Genomic DNA, 15943 nt, shown 5'->3' on the forward strand with positions numbered 1-15943 from the left:
TGCTTAGTAAATATTACTTATTAATTAATATTCCTGTCAGGGGTGCCTGGGTGGCTCAGTTGGTTAAGCATCTGACTCCTGGTTTAAGCTCAGGTCATAATCTTAGGGTCGCCTTGCATCGGGTGACTGACCCTCACATCAGACTCTGCACTCACTGAGGAGTCTGCTTCAGATTCTCCCTCTCCCTGACCTTCCTCCTGACACCCTGCTCTCTCTTTCCCTTAAAAAAAATTCTTATCAGTCATATAATAAGTGCATGAAGGAATAATTACTATGGTTATTAAAGACAAATTTGGAAAGAGAAAGCTATCAGGAAGGATAAGCAACATTTTTTTCTGGATTTTTGCTGTTTAGTTTTTGGCAAAGGATAATATATTTTTAGTTTAAGTAAAAACTTAGCTCTTCATCTGTGAAAATAATGCTTAGGTCTGTGTTCTTGATATTACTGCAATATATAAAATTGAGATATGGAATAAAGATGTACATTAAATAAGACTGATTGGAAGGAAAACCAGTCCGATTTATTAAAAATATTTTTTTAAAAACCCAGAAATAAAATAATCAAGATAAAAGTTGTCTATTCTCATTCATTTATGTAAGACTAGAAGGATTTTCATTTGGTGACTAAATAAAAATATTGACAAGCATCATATCAATTGTGTTATTACTGGTCAAACATATACAAAGATCAGAATAATAAAAACGATACATAAAGTATAATAATATTATTAAAATAACATTAATAACATTAATAAATAATATCCTATATATCTATAATATATAATAAAAACTATATATAAAAACGAAACAAACTAATACTATCTTGCTTGCATTTACTATGTAAAAACATTGTGCTTGGTATTTTATATATATTACCCCATTTAATCTCACATCATATGAGTTCGAAATGCTTTTGAATAGCCATTTTATAGAGGAGGAATCTGATTAATAACAGTCTAATTGCTTTAAATAATAAAGCAACTGGGAAGGAAGTGAAAACTGGTACACTAATACCCTTTAGCGATTCAATGTAATCATACTTGTGTTACTTCTTCAAGAAATCCATCTCTTTCCTTTAACCACCTATTTTATTCTTTATTTCAGTTTATAATCAATTCAAAATACCAGAGTGGGGCATTTGGGTGGCTCAGTAGGTTAGGTGTCCAACTCTTGATTTCAGTTCAGGTCATAATCTCAGGGTTGTGAGATGGATCCCTGTATCTGGCTCCACTCTGGGCATGACCTGCTTAAGATTCTCTCTCCCTCTCTCTCTGCCCCTCCCCAGCAAACAAACAAAAAACCCAGACCAACAAACACAAAAACCCAAAATACCAGAGTGGTCCAAGTTCAACTTAATACTTTGGTAAATAACTCTGAATTGAAAGTTTATTTTTTTCTCAGGGTTAGAATATTTATTACTACTGGCCAACCAGCTTACCATTTTATCTTCAACATTATGTTCTCAATTATTAGCTTGGGCCCCCTCTATGATGTCACCACCTTTCAGGATTCTCCCATTCAAAAAGGCTTTTGAATTTAAGATTTTTTATTTTAATTAGTTATACAGTCTTTAAATAAATGCAGTTTATTATCTTATTGCTCCTGCTTTACTTGTAATTTCCATTTGTTCTATTACTTGCTTTTTAGCTGTTTTAGTTTGAGAACTGGTACATGGTATCTGAATAAACCTAAGAAGGAGTCTCTCTAGAGATCTATGATCTCAATATAATTAGACATTTTTCACAAATGGGAGAAAAGTAGAAGGTAAATTATTTTGTATCATCTCAATTCATTACTCCTAGAAGTTCTCCTGTTTTGTTTTTTATGAAAACAACAATCATATACTGACCTTGGACTCATCTAATCCAAGCTTCTTCAGAGACTTTCTGACGTAGTCCAGAAAGGAAGAGGATTTGGAATAAATTTTACCAACGTGCCGATCACTGCAAAATAAAAATGAATCACTTTTTAGTTTTCCCAATTTAAGTTATAGATGATTTTAAATTCAATCATGAAATATTTTTAAATACTTCCTGTGTATATGGCACAAGCTTCAGATTTGACAAAAATGGAGTAATATTTTTGTAAACATTTTAAAATTACATATTATAAAGTGTTTAAGATCTGCTTCTGAGAATTCCTTCAACATACAGCAGTGGAAAACAATATCTGAAGACAATACTATGAGAAAGAACTTGTAAACTTACAATATTAAAAAGCTTAATTTTTAAAGAGAACTATAGGTCTTTCAAAAGTTTCCATTATGCTACAAAACACATTTAATTTTACTGGCAACATTATAGTGCATATTTCACTGCAACACCTGCTAATGGTGGCGATAATTCAACAGCTATGCAAAGAGAACTCCTTCAGTGCCAGCCATTAAAGCACCATATGCTGAGTTGAGTCTGACTTGATCTCATTATGCCCTGCAGATTTTCACCACAGTTTAAACAAAATACCATCAGATGGTTTTCAATTTAAATAATGAAATGCTAGACTATCACATCACACAATTTTGGTTGCAACTGAGGTAGAATATAGAAAAAATTAAAAGAATAAAAAATTCACCACTTCTAAGTTATCAAAAACAATGAATAAAACCTCACTTTATACTTTTCTTTGTTAACATATAATGTATTATTTGTTTCAGGGGTACAGTTCTGTGATTCATCAGTCTTAACACAATTCACAGCACTCACATATGCTCCCCAATGTCCATCACCCAGACATCCCATCCCTCCCACCCCTCTCTACTAAAGCAACCCTCAGTTTGTTTCCTGAGATAAAGAGTTTCACTTATCACTCTTGGCAGTATAAATATTAATCCCTCTAATTAGACATGAAGGTCTATCAATTCTTCTTTTGAAATATATCTCAAATATATTCTCTTAGCTCCATTTCTAGATGGCCTCCTCAATTCCATTTAAGATTACCACAAGTCCCAATTATTATAGCTACTTACTATTTAAGCCTTAAGTCTGTCCTCTTCATTTCTGCCTGCACTGTCATATTTTCTTAGAGGAACATTTTTATTTAGTACTTCCCTGCTCAAAAAACTTTCAATACCTTTGCCATTTCGTGGGGGGAAATTTGAAACTCCTTAGTTAAGTGATCAGGGCCCACTATTTTCTGGCTATTCCCACACTTTCCCATTATAATCCAGAATTCAGTTTTCTCTACTCAATGTTTCAGATTATTCACCACAGTTATGTGTTGGTGAATTTGCTTATTTACTCACTTCCTAACAGATTATAAGGTTCTTCACTCTCTTCTTCAGTTCAGCTAGAGTCACCTATACAAACAAGTTCAAATTATGTATTCTCTTTGGTAACATGACTAGCAATAATCTTTTCTAGTTTCTATAGCCTGAATCCTTCTTCATTTGTTATTTCATCATTGCTTTTAAATAATAGTTGTCTGAATAAGTTCCAGGAAACAGAAATTACATCTCTTAAAAGTTTTTGTGTAATTCTCAGTTCCTACACATACTTATGTATCTTATGTGTAACAGATACCATATAATAGTATGTATATCTTCCCTACTATAGGTAGTGAAAATAGAAGCAGTAAGACCATTTAGGAAGTTATTACAATAATCTAGAGGAGAGGTTTAAATCAGGGTGGTGACCTTGAGGATGGTTAGAAGTAAGAGAATTTTAGATATATTTTGATGGTAGAGACTATAAAAATAGTTGAAGGGCTGTATCTAGGCAGTGTGAGAAAGAGAGACGTCAATACTGCCTCCAAGATTTCTAGCCTGAGCAATGGGAAGAATAAGACTGTTAGTAACTGGACTGTAGTTTGGATACATCAGCATATAGATGGTATTTAAAGCCATGAGCCATGATGAAATCACCTAGGTAGTAACTACAGATTAAAAAAAAAAAAAAACAACTTGGCTTATTTCACTCAGCATAATCTCTTCCAGTCCCATCCATGTTGCTACAAAAGTTGGGTATTCGTCCTTTCTGATGGAGGCATAATACTCCATAGTGTATATGGACCACATCTTCCTTATCCATTCATCCGTTGAAGGGCATCTTGGTTCTTTCCACAGTTTGGCGACCGTGGCCATTGCTGCTATAAACATTGGGGTACAGATGGCCCTTCTTTTCACTACATCTGTATCCTTGGGGTAAATACCCAGTAGTGCAATTGCAGGGTCATAGGGAAGCTCTATTTTTAATTTCTTGAGGAATCTCCACACTGTTCTCCAAAGTGGCTGCACCAACTTGCATTCCCACCAACAGTGAAAGAGGGTTCCCCTTTCCCCACATCCTCTCCAACACATGTTGTTTCCTGTCTTGCTAATTTTGGCCATTCTAACTGGTGTAAGGTGGTATCTCAATGTGGTTTTAATTTGAATCTCCCTGATGGCTAGTGATGATGAACATTTTTTCATGTGTCTGATAGCTATTTATGCTGAGTGAAATAAGTCAAGCAGAGAGAGTCAAGTATCATATGGTTTCACTTATTTGTGGAGCATAACAAACAATATGGAGGACAAGGGTAGATGGAGAGGAGAAGGGAGTTGAGGGAAATTGGAAGGGGAGGTGAACCATGAGAGACTATGGACTCTGAAAAACAACCTGAGGGTTTCGAAGGGGCGGGGGGTGGGAGGTTGGGGGAACCAGGTGGTGGGTATTAGGGAGGGCACGGATTGCATGGAGCACTGGGTGTGGTGCAAAAACAATGAATACTGTTACGCTGAAAAGAAATAAAACATTAAAAAAAAATAAAGAAATCTGTGGGGGGAAAATGGTACATTTAAGATGAAAATAAAGTAAAACTTGAGCAACATTAAAAAAAAAAAAAACCAAACAACAACTTGGGGCACCTGGGTGGCTCAGTGGGTTAAGCCTCTGCCTTCAGCTCAGGTCATGATCCCAGGGTCCTGGGATCCAGCCCTGCATCTGGCTCTCTGCTCAGCAGGGAGCCTGCTTCCCCCTCTCTCTCTGCCTGCCTCTCTGCCTACTTGTGATCCCTGTCTGTTAAATAAAAAAACAAACAAACAAACAAACAAAAAAAACAACTTAAAAAAAAGCACTCTAACAATTAGAGCTTTGAAAGAAGAGGAATCAAAAAAATAAAGCAAAAAAAAAAAAAAAGAGAGAGAGAGAGAAAGAGAGAGAGGAAGAGAGAGAAGGGAAAAAAGGTATCTTATGAAGGACTTTGCTTACAATATGAGAGAAAAGGGACCATCACTTGAGTGTTAAATTATGTAAAATACTGATGAGGGCCAAGTAAGATGTTTGAGAATTGACAATGGGATTTAGAAACATGGGTCATTAGTGCCCCTGAAAGCGTTGTTTGAGGGTGATGGAAGTAAAATCTGATTGGAATTCAAGAGCAAAAGGGAAAGAAATTGGCAGCATTTTCAAGGAGTTTTCCAGTAAAGAAAAGAATAGATAAAAGATAGTTGAAGGGGAATATGAGGTCCCGAAAGGATTTTCAGAATCTATGCTCTTAAGCACTATGATACATCGTTTTTCATTTAATAAAACTAAAAACTGGCCACTGAGGAACTCACTAGGTGGTAGAGGAGTAGAAACAAATGACTAATTGTACTATCAGGTTCGATCAGAACTGTAAAGTCCTATGACTTTGACACTATGACACTGATTAAGTCCTATGGGAGAAGAGGGTGAGAAGGAGAAAAGAAAGATATCACAGAGATGTCTTCTAAACTGTCTTCTAAACTTAAAGAGCGCCTAGATTTTACCTGCCAGAAGCTGTGGAAGGAAAGGGTGGCCGAAATGGGGAGGATATTCCATGTAGATAGAGGAACTCCAAGGAAATACAGCAGATTTAAAGTTAACTGCATGGGAGATGATGAATAATCCAGTGTGCCAGGACAGTGTGCATGGGCAGCTGCTTCGGGTGCAGAGGGAAGAAAAATGGGGTGATGGGTTAGCCTGTAAAGGACCTTAGTGACAAAACAGAAATGGCCTTAAATGCCATAATAAGGATATTTTATTGTTTGAATATAAAGAAGAATTATCAAACATTTTGAAGTTAGAAAAGTGACATGACTGTTTCTGAAAGATAAATGATGGGACTTGAAGAACAAATTTAGAGGGCCCTCTGTCAGAATAAAGCACGGTCAGCATGCTAAAAAGGAATTAGTATTCTTTCGTTTAATAAAAGTGAATGCAGTAGATCTAATTAAAATTCTACTCAAGTGAATCCAACACCACCCACACGCTTTTCCAAAAATACAATTGCAAGAACATGGTTTACATGTAGCACTTCCCAAAGAGGCAACATTAGTGTAGGAAATTTTAGGAACATGTGAAGTAGATATATACTAAATAAATGAAAACAAGCACATGCAGGACAGAAAATGACAAAATCCAGTTTCTCCACCACTACAAAATACTTATAAAATAAATTATTTTGTGCCTTTTTTATGCTAATAGATACTGAAAGACTTGAGATCCACAACATAAAATTTTCCTGAAAATGGTCTTCAAACTACTCTTAAATTTAAAAGACAGACTTCCTAACTTCAATTTGGCCACACATTATAGATTAATGTTTTTAATTTTGTGAGCCAGCTATTATAATCTGGCTTATAACTTTTCTATCTGATTATAGAAAAATCAAAATGAAATTATGTAATATATAATGGTATCAAAAATTATAATATTTATTGTACAGCTATGTATCATACTCATTATGAAAGAGAATAACTGAGTAAAGTGTATATATTTCCCCTGCTTTCTAAGTATTTTTACAGTAAAAATCTAAGAGATTTTTACACTATGAAATTCCTTCTTTGATACTTTATTCCTCTTGAGAGAGTTTCCAGATAAGGACTGATTATAAAATCAAGAGTTTTCTATAAATTATTGAGTTTGAACATGAATATTAAGTGCTCAAACACAATTAAAATTATTAGAGTAAAATGGTATTATTTAAGTCCATGAAAAAGTTTACTTCTCATCCTAGGCTATAAACAATTACACTTAAACTTTTAGAAAAATGTTTCAGATATTCTAAAACTGTGTGTCACTTGCACATTATTTTAGTTAACAAGAAAATAAATTAAGCAAAATGAGAAAGAAGTAATTAGGTAATCTTATTTTCTGTTTCTAGCATTCATACTTTTTAAAAAATTGAGGTATACTTGGCATATAACATCATATTAGTTTTAGGTATACAAGGTAATGACTCGATTTTTTTTTTTTAATTTTATTTATTTATTTGAGAGAGAGAGATGACAAGTAGGCAGAGAGGCAGGCAGAGAGAGAGGGGGAAGCAGGCTCCCCGCCGAGCAGAGAGCCCGATGCGGGGCTCGATCCCAGGACCCTGAGATCACGACCCGGGCCGAAGGCAGAGGCTTAACCCACTGAGCCACCCAGGTGCCCCAAATGACTCGATTTTTGTACACACTGTGAAATGATCACAAGTCTAGTTAATATGCACCATACACAGTAAGAAAAATATTTATTTTTCTGGTGATGAGAACTTTTAACATTTGCTCTCTTAGCAACTTCCGGTAAGCAATAATAGTAGTACTATTAATAAACAATAGTCACCATGCTGTATATTATATCCCCATGACTTACTTATTTTATAATTGAAGGTTTGTACCTTTTGACCCTCTTTACCCACTCTGACCACTTCCTACCTCCCTCTTCTCTGGCAACCACCAGTGTGTTCTGTGTATCTACTAGCTTGTTTTTTTGTTTTATTTTGTTTTGTGTTGTTTTGATTTGTTTTGCCTTTTTTAGATTCCACATGTAGGTAAAATCACATGGTATTTATTTTCTCCACCTGACTAATTTCACTGAGTATAATGATGCCCTCAAGATCCATCCACTTTGTTAGAAATGGAAGATCCCATTCTTTTTTTATGGCTGAGTAGTATTCCATTTGTGTATGTGTTTCTTTATCCATTCATCCATCAGTGGACACTTAGATTGTTTTCATATCTTGGCTATTGTAAATCATGCTGCAATAAACATAAGGATGCAGGTGTCTTTTTGAATTAATGTTTTCATTTTCTTCAAATAAATACCCAGAAGTAAAATCGTTGGATCACTTGGTAGCTCTGCTTTTAATTTTTTGAGGAACCTCCATCCTGTTTTCCATAGTGGCTGCACCAAATTATACTCCCACCAGTGTACAGGGTTCCCCTTTTTCCACATCCTTACCAACACTTGTTATTTTCCGTCTTTTTGGTAGCACTCATTCTAACAGGTGTGAGGTGATATCTCAGTGGTTCTGACTTGCATTTCCCTAATGATTAGTGAGGTTGAATATTCTTTTACATGCATGTTGGCCATCTGTAAGTCTTCTTTGAAAAAATGTGTATTCAGGTCCTTTACCCATGTTTTAATTGGATTGTTTGTATTTTTGGTATTGGGCTCTATGAGTTTTTATATATTTTAGATATTAACCTCTTACTTAGATATATGACTTGCAAATGTTCAGCAGGTTGCCTTTTCATTTTGTTGATCATTTCCTTTGCTGTGCAGAAGCATTTTAGTTTTTTTGTTTTTTTTTTTTAGATTTTATTTATTTATTTGACAGACAGAGATCACAAGTAGGCAGAGAGGCAGACAGAGAGAGAGGAGGAAGCAGGCTCCTTGCTGAGCAGAGAGCCCGATGTTGGGCTCGATCCAAGGACCCTGGGATCATGACCCGAGCTGAAGGCAGAGGCTTTAACCCACTAAGCCACCCAGGCGCCCCAAGAAGCTTTTTAGTTTTATATAGTTCCCCTTGCTTTTGCTTTTCTTGCCTCTGTTTTTGGAGTCAGATCCAAAAATTCACTGCCAAAACTGATGTCAAGGAGTTTATTGCCTATGTTTTCTTCTAAGAGTTGTATGGTTTCAGGTTTACATTTAAGTTTTTAATCCATTTTTGAGTTAGTTTTTGTGTATGGTGTACAATAGTAGTCTAATTTCATTCTTTGGCATGTGACTGTCCAGGTTTATTGAAGAGACTATCTTTTCCTTATTGATATTCATACTGCCTTTGTCATAAATTAATTGACTATATATGCATAGGTGTCTATCCATGAGCTCTCTATTCTGTTCAACTGTTCTAAGTGCCTGTTTTTATGCCAACACCGTGTTGCTTTGCTTATTATAGTTTTATAATATAGTTTGAAATCAGGGAGCATGATGCCTCCAGCTTTGTTCTTCTTTCTCAAGAGGGTTTTGACTACCATCCCATACAAATTTTAAGATTATTTTCTACTTCTGTGAAAACTTCCACTGGAATTGTTAACAGGGCTTGCACTGAATCTGTAGATTGCTTTTGGTAGGTTGATCATTTTTACAATATTAATTCTTCCAATCTACGAGCATTATTCTTGAATTTCTTATATCAATATCTTATAGTTTTCAGCGTATAGGTCTTTTCCCTCCTTGGCTAAATTTATTCTTATTTTATACATCTTGATGCAATTGCAAATGGGGTCATTTCCTTCTCTGATAGTTCACTGCTAGTGTGTGAAAACTTAATAATATTTTGTACACTGATTTAATATCCTACAACTTTACTGAATTCAGTTTTTTCAATACTTTTTTTTTAATTTAAATTTTTCAATGTTCCAAGATTCATTGTTTATGTACCACACCCAGTGCTCCATGCAATACGTACCCTCCTTAATACCCACAACCAGGCTCACCTATCCCTCCATCCATCACCCTTCCAAAACCCTTAGTTTGTTTCTCTGAGTCCACAGTTCCTCATGCTTCATCTCCCCCTCCAATTTCCCCCAATTCACTTTTCCTTTCCTTCTCCTAATGTCCTGTGTTATTCCTTATGCTCCACAAGTAAGTGAAACCATATGATAATTGACTCTCTCTGCTTGACTTATTTCACTTAGCACAATCTCCTCCCATCTATGCTGATACAAAAGTTGTGTATTCATCCTTTCTGATGGAGACATAATATTCCATTATATATATGGATCATATCGTCTTTACCCATTCGTCTGCTGAACGGCATCTTGGCTCTTTCCAGTTTGGTGATTGTGGTCATTGCTGCTATGAACACTGGGGTATAGATGGCCTTTTTTTCATTACATCTGTATCTTTGGGGTAAATACCCAGTAGTGCAATTGCAGGGTCATAGGGTAGCTCTATTTTTAATTTCTTAAGGAATCTCCACTGTTTTCCAAAATGGCTGCACCAACTTGCATTCCCACCAATAAGAGGGTTCCCCTTTCTTCACAGCCTCTCCAACTCTTGTTATTTACTGTCTTGTTAATTTTGGCCATTCTGACTGGTGTAAGGTGGTATTTCAATGTGGTTTTGATTTGGTTCTGATGGCTACCGATGATGAATATTTTTTCATGTGTCTGTTGGCCACTTGTATGTCTTTGGAGAAGTGTCTGTTCATGTCTTCTGCCCATTTTTTGACGTGATTATCTGTTCTTTTGAGTGTTGAGTTTGAGGAGTACTTTATAGATCTTGGATATCAGTCCTTTGTCTGCTGTGTCATTTGCAAATATCTTCTCCCATTCCATGGGTTGCCTCTTTGTTTTTTTGACTTTTTCCTCTGCTGTGCAGAAACGTTTAATCTTGATGAAGTCCCAAAAGTTCATTTTTGCTCTTGTTTCCTTTGCCTTTGGAGACATGTCTTGAAAGAAGTTCTGTGCCCAATGTTGAAGAGGTTACTGCCTAAGTTCTCCTCTAGGATTTTGATAGATTCCTGCCTCACATTGAGGTCTTTTATCCATTTTGAGTTTATCTTTGTGTATGGTATAAAAGAATGGTTGAGTTTCATTCTTCTATACATAGCTGTCCAATATTCCCAGCACTATTTATTGAAGAGACTGTCTTTTCCACTGGATATTTTCTCCTGCTTTGTCAAAGATTATTTGACCATAGAGTTGTGGGTCCATATTTAGACTCTCTACTCTGTTCCACTGGTCTATGTGTCTGTGTTTGTGCCAGGACCTATGAAAAACCCACAGCGAATATCATCCTCAATGGGAATAAGCTGACAGCCTTCCCTTTGAGATCAGGAACATGACAAGGATGCCCACTCTCGCCACTGTTGTTCAACATAGTACTACAAGTCCTAGCAACAGCAATCAGACAACAAAAAGAAATAAAAGGTATTCAAATTGGCAAAGAAGAAGTCAAACTCTCTCTCTTCACAAATGAGATGATACTTTATATGGAAAACCCAAAATACTCCACCCCCAAACTACTAGAACTCATACAGCAATTCAGTAACGTGGCAGGATACAAAATCAATGTACAGAAATCAGTTGCTTTCTTATACACTAATAATGAAAATATAGAAAATAGATTTAGAGAATCGATTCCATTTACTACAGCACCAAGAACCGTAAGATACCTTGGAATAAACCTAACTAAAGAGGTAAAGGATCTGTACTCAAGGAACTATAGAACACTGATGAAATATATTGAAGGAGACATAAAAAGACAGAAAGCATTCCATGCTCATGGATTGCTAAACATTGTTAAAATGTCTATACTGCCCAGAGCAATCTATATTTTCAATGCCATCCCAATCAAAATTCCACTGGCATTTTTCAAAGTGCTGGAACAAACAGTCCTAAAATTTGTATGGAACCAGAAAAGACCCCAAATTGCTAAGGAAATGTTGAAAAACAAAACTGGGAGCATCACATTGCCTGATTTTAAGCTTTACTACAAAGCTGTGATCATCAAGACAGCATGGTACTAAATTCATTTATTAGTTCTTACAGTTTTTTGGTGGAATCTTTAGGGTTTTCTCTGTATAAAATCATGCCATCTGCAAACAGTGGCAGTTCTACTTCTTTCTTTCCCGTTTGGGTGTCTTTCATTTCCTTTTCTTGCCTTACATCTCTGGCTAGGAATTCTAATACTATAAAAGTGAATAAATACTGAATGAAGTACTGAAAGTGGGCATCTTTGTCTTATTCCTCATCTTAGAGGAAAAGATCTAAGCTTTTTACTATTGAGTATGATTATTAGCTGTAAGTTTATCATACATATATGCCCTTTATTACATTTAGGAACGTCTCCTCTATACCTATTTTGTCAAGAGCTTTTATCAAATGGATAAAATGGATGTTCAATTTTGTCAAATGTTTTTGCGGCACCTACTGGGATTATCGTATGATTTTTAGACTTCATTTTGTTAATGTGGTTGACTTGAGTACCTTTGCTGGACAGAGATTCCACTCAAGTTAACCTTGGTTTACAATCCTAATAAAAAGATCTATGCAACTCAAATCTTATTAAAAATATTCCAAAAAATGTAAGTTAAAAAGAAGTATGGGATAGTGAAAATACTTATGGACTATGAATTAGTCCAAATCCTAGTTTTTCAGGATGTATGACTTTAGGCAAGCTTTTAACCACTTATATCTTAGTTTTTCTTATCACTATAATGAAGGGACTATAATAGATACTACGAGTATAACTTGTTGCTCAACTAAGCCTGGGGTATAGCCTAATAAAAAATTAAAATGTTATTGTTATTGAACACAAACATGTATTTATAAAATACGTATAAAAGTACAAAGAATGTCAGTAAAATGAACCCTTGTACCCAATACCAAACTAAAAAGTAGAACATTACCAGGATACTGAAATCCCTCTGTACTCCCTGTCTTCCCCGTCTCATCTCCCTGTCTACTCAAATGTCCCCTCTCCCATAAGAAACTACAATACTGAATCTTGTTTGTGTTTATCATTCTTATATTTTTCTTGACTATTTATCATATATTTATGTTCCTAAATAATTATACAGTTGTGCTTGTTTGAATTATACAAATGGAACCATTTTACAGAAGTTTTACTATGACTTTTATATTCACAAGATTCATCTACACTGATGCATGTAGTTGTACTTAATATATTGTCACTGTGGCATAGTATTCTACTAGAATTTATTCATTTTATTATTAATGAACTTTAGGTTCCTAGATTTTTGCTCTTATAAATATTGCTATTGATCATTCTTGTAGAAGTCTCTGGGAGCACATGTACAAGAGTTTCTAGGATATATACTTAGACATGGAACTGCTGAGACAGTATTTTCAACATCAGTAGGTAAAACTAGGCAACTATGCATTTTCAACTTTACTGGGTAGTGCTAACTTGTTTTCTAAAAGACTGAAAACTTTTTTTCCCTCTCACCAGCAATTCTAGTTGCTCTACATTCTTGCTATCATTTGATAACGTCAATCTAAATTTGTGCTTATTTAATGGTTTTAATTAGAAATACCTAAATTATCCATTTGTTTTTCTCCTTTACTCTCTCAACACTTTGCTTCCGTAAGAGCACACTCACAATGCTTTTGACACTGGACATGTGTGTTTTCCAAGCAATTCCACAACATCAGCTGGGTATTCTACAATTCAAATCAATTCTGGCACTACCTACCTAGAGACAGCATTGATCCCATAGGTTAAGGACTCAGTCCTACTAGACTGCCTCCCACTTCAGATGCCAACTGCAAGTAATAGTTACTGAGGTTACTTACCATGTCTGTCTAACCTAGCTACAAACTTTGGGTTCCCATGAGTTTCCCCTCCCCCTTGGATTCAGTTATTTCCTAGAACAGTTCACAGAACCCAAGAAAACACTCACATCTCCCAGTTTACTAAAGCATATGACAAAGAATACAGTTGGACAGCCAGAGAAAGAGATGCATATGGCAAGATCTGGGACAGTTTCAAGCATAAGTACTTCCGTTCCTATGGAATTAGAGTGCATCATTTTCCTTGTAGGTGGATGTCATGTTCACCAACCTAAGAGCTCTCTATACCCTACACTACTGGAATTCTTATGGAGGTTTCCTCACATAGGCATGGTCAATTATTAATTCCATTTCCAGGCCCTCTTCCCTTTCTGGGGAAGAGGTGGAAGTCTGAAGACTTCAAGCTTCTAATCATGGATTGGCTTTTATGGTGACCAGTCCCATACCAGGAATCATCCAGAAGCTCACTCAGAGTTATTTCATAGAACAAAAGATGCTCTAAGTATCCTTATCACTTTTGAATTTACAAGGGTTTTAGGAGTTCTGTGCCAGGAACAGGGACGAAGACCAAATGTATATTTCTTATTACAAATCAAAATATCACATGGTTATTAAGAGAATATCCTATAGTGGTTTCATTTTAAATGATCCTGATTACTAAATAAGATTGAGCACCTTATCCTATGTTCCAATTGGGTGTCATCTTTATGAACGGACTAATCAAGTCTTTTCACTATTTTTCTTTAACATAAATTAATTTTCCATAAATTTGCAGGAATTATTTATATGTTTTAACTATTGGTCTTTTTCTAATTATAGTAATTGCAAATAGTTTCTATCAGTGGTCACTTTTCTTTCCACTCTTTCTATGACATCTGAAAACAGAAGTTCTTAATATTAACGTGATTGAAGGGTGCCTGGGAAGCTCAAATGGTTAGGCATCTGCCTTCAGCTCCGGTCATGTTTCCAGGGTCCTGGGATTGAGTCAACAGGGAGTCTGCTTATCCCTCTCCCTTTGTCTCTTGCCCCACCTTCATTTGTGTTCTCTCTTGTGTACACACTCTCTTTCTCAAATAAATAAATAAAATCTTTAAAAATATATTAATGTGATTGAATTTTCAATCTTTCAAGATTTGTTTCCTTCCCCTATCTCAAGGTCATAAAACTATTCTTCAATACTGTCTTCTAAAAGTACTGTAGTATTGCCTTTTATAGTTAAATTTTAATCCACTACAAATTGATTTTTGTGTTTATTGTAAAGTAAGAGTTCTAATTTTATTTTTTTGTGTAGTGAGCAGAATCATAGTCTACCAAAGATGTCCACATTCCATTCCCCAGAACCTCTGTATATATTACATGAAAAGAGAAATTAAGGTTGCAGATGTAATTAAATTTTCTAATCTGCTGACTTTAAGATAGAGAATCCTGGATTATCCTGGTGACCCAAGGTAATTTCAAGGATCCTTTCAAGTGGAAGAGGGAAACAGAAAGAATGTCAGAATTACAGAAAGATTTAAAGATGCTATGCTCTGGGGTTTGACGACTGAGGAAGGAGCCATGAGCCAAAGTATGCAGGCTCCCTCTAAAAGCTGTCAAAGGTAAAGAAATGGATTATCCCTTAGAGCCCCCAGAAGAAATGCAGCCTTGATGTTACCTGATTGTTGCACAGTGCAAATGACTTTGGACTTCTGACCTCCAGGGGGCTAGATAATAAATTTATGTGCCTTTAAGTCACTAATTTTGTGGAACTATGTTATAGCATCAAAAGAAACTAATATACTTATAGCTGTATATGTAACTACTGTCCTAGCACTATTTAATGACTACTCCTTCTAATGATAAAAAATGATATAACAAAGGGTTTGTTCTGCACTATTAGCTCCACCAGCTAGCCAAAAAGACAATAATCTAAATCACTATTGTTAAAAAAAAATGCTGTTATTTGGGTAAGACAAGTTTCTCAACCTTGTTTTTCTTCTTCAGTAATGTTTTGGCTTTACTTGCTATTTAGCTCTTTCACATGTATTCTGAAACAACTTACAAATTCCATAACACACACGAATACACATGCATACACACACTAATAAACTTTGGAGATATTCATTAGATATACTGAATTGCAACAATCTAGCAATCACTTTGTGAAGAGCTGACATTTTTGTAACACTAAGTTTTTTTAATTCATGAACATATTTCTCCATCTATTTAAGAATTTCCTCTCAACTAGTAACATCCAAAAAAAAGTCTCTTGTGTTCCCAAAGCATATTCATTTTTAAGGATGGCCTCACTGTTGCAAGAATTTAGCTCTCCCAGTACTAAATGATCATGTTGGTTAACCATTAATTAACTCTGGTATCTGGTCAGGTACCCCCATGCCTCTTTCTTGACACATGTATGACATGTATCTATCATTATGGTATCACACAGAGTATTTTCACTGCCCTAAAAATCCTCTGTGTTTCATTTGTTCATCCTTC

The 15943-nt window shown here is 35.4% G+C and overlaps 1 protein-coding gene across 3 annotated transcripts in view; it reads right to left on the reverse strand.

The window, feature by feature from the left end:
• The window catches only part of METTL25 (methyltransferase like 25), a gene marked incomplete at its 3' end in the record, with an annotated part of 136483 nt that overhangs the window by 26687 nt on the left and 93853 nt on the right, over positions 1-15943 (reverse strand). For all 3 annotated transcript variants that reach the window (XM_080810771.1, XM_080810770.1, XM_080810769.1), the window contains exon 9: positions 1850-1943. In XM_080810771.1, coding sequence (XP_080666897.1) covers positions 1850-1943 — 94 coding nt within the window. The remainder of the gene's footprint in view (positions 1-1849; positions 1944-15943) is intronic.

The sequence above is a fragment of the Martes martes genome (genome assembly GCF_963455335.1).
Source record: "Martes martes genome assembly, chromosome: 8".
Taxonomy (NCBI): Eukaryota; Metazoa; Chordata; class Mammalia; order Carnivora; family Mustelidae; genus Martes; species Martes martes.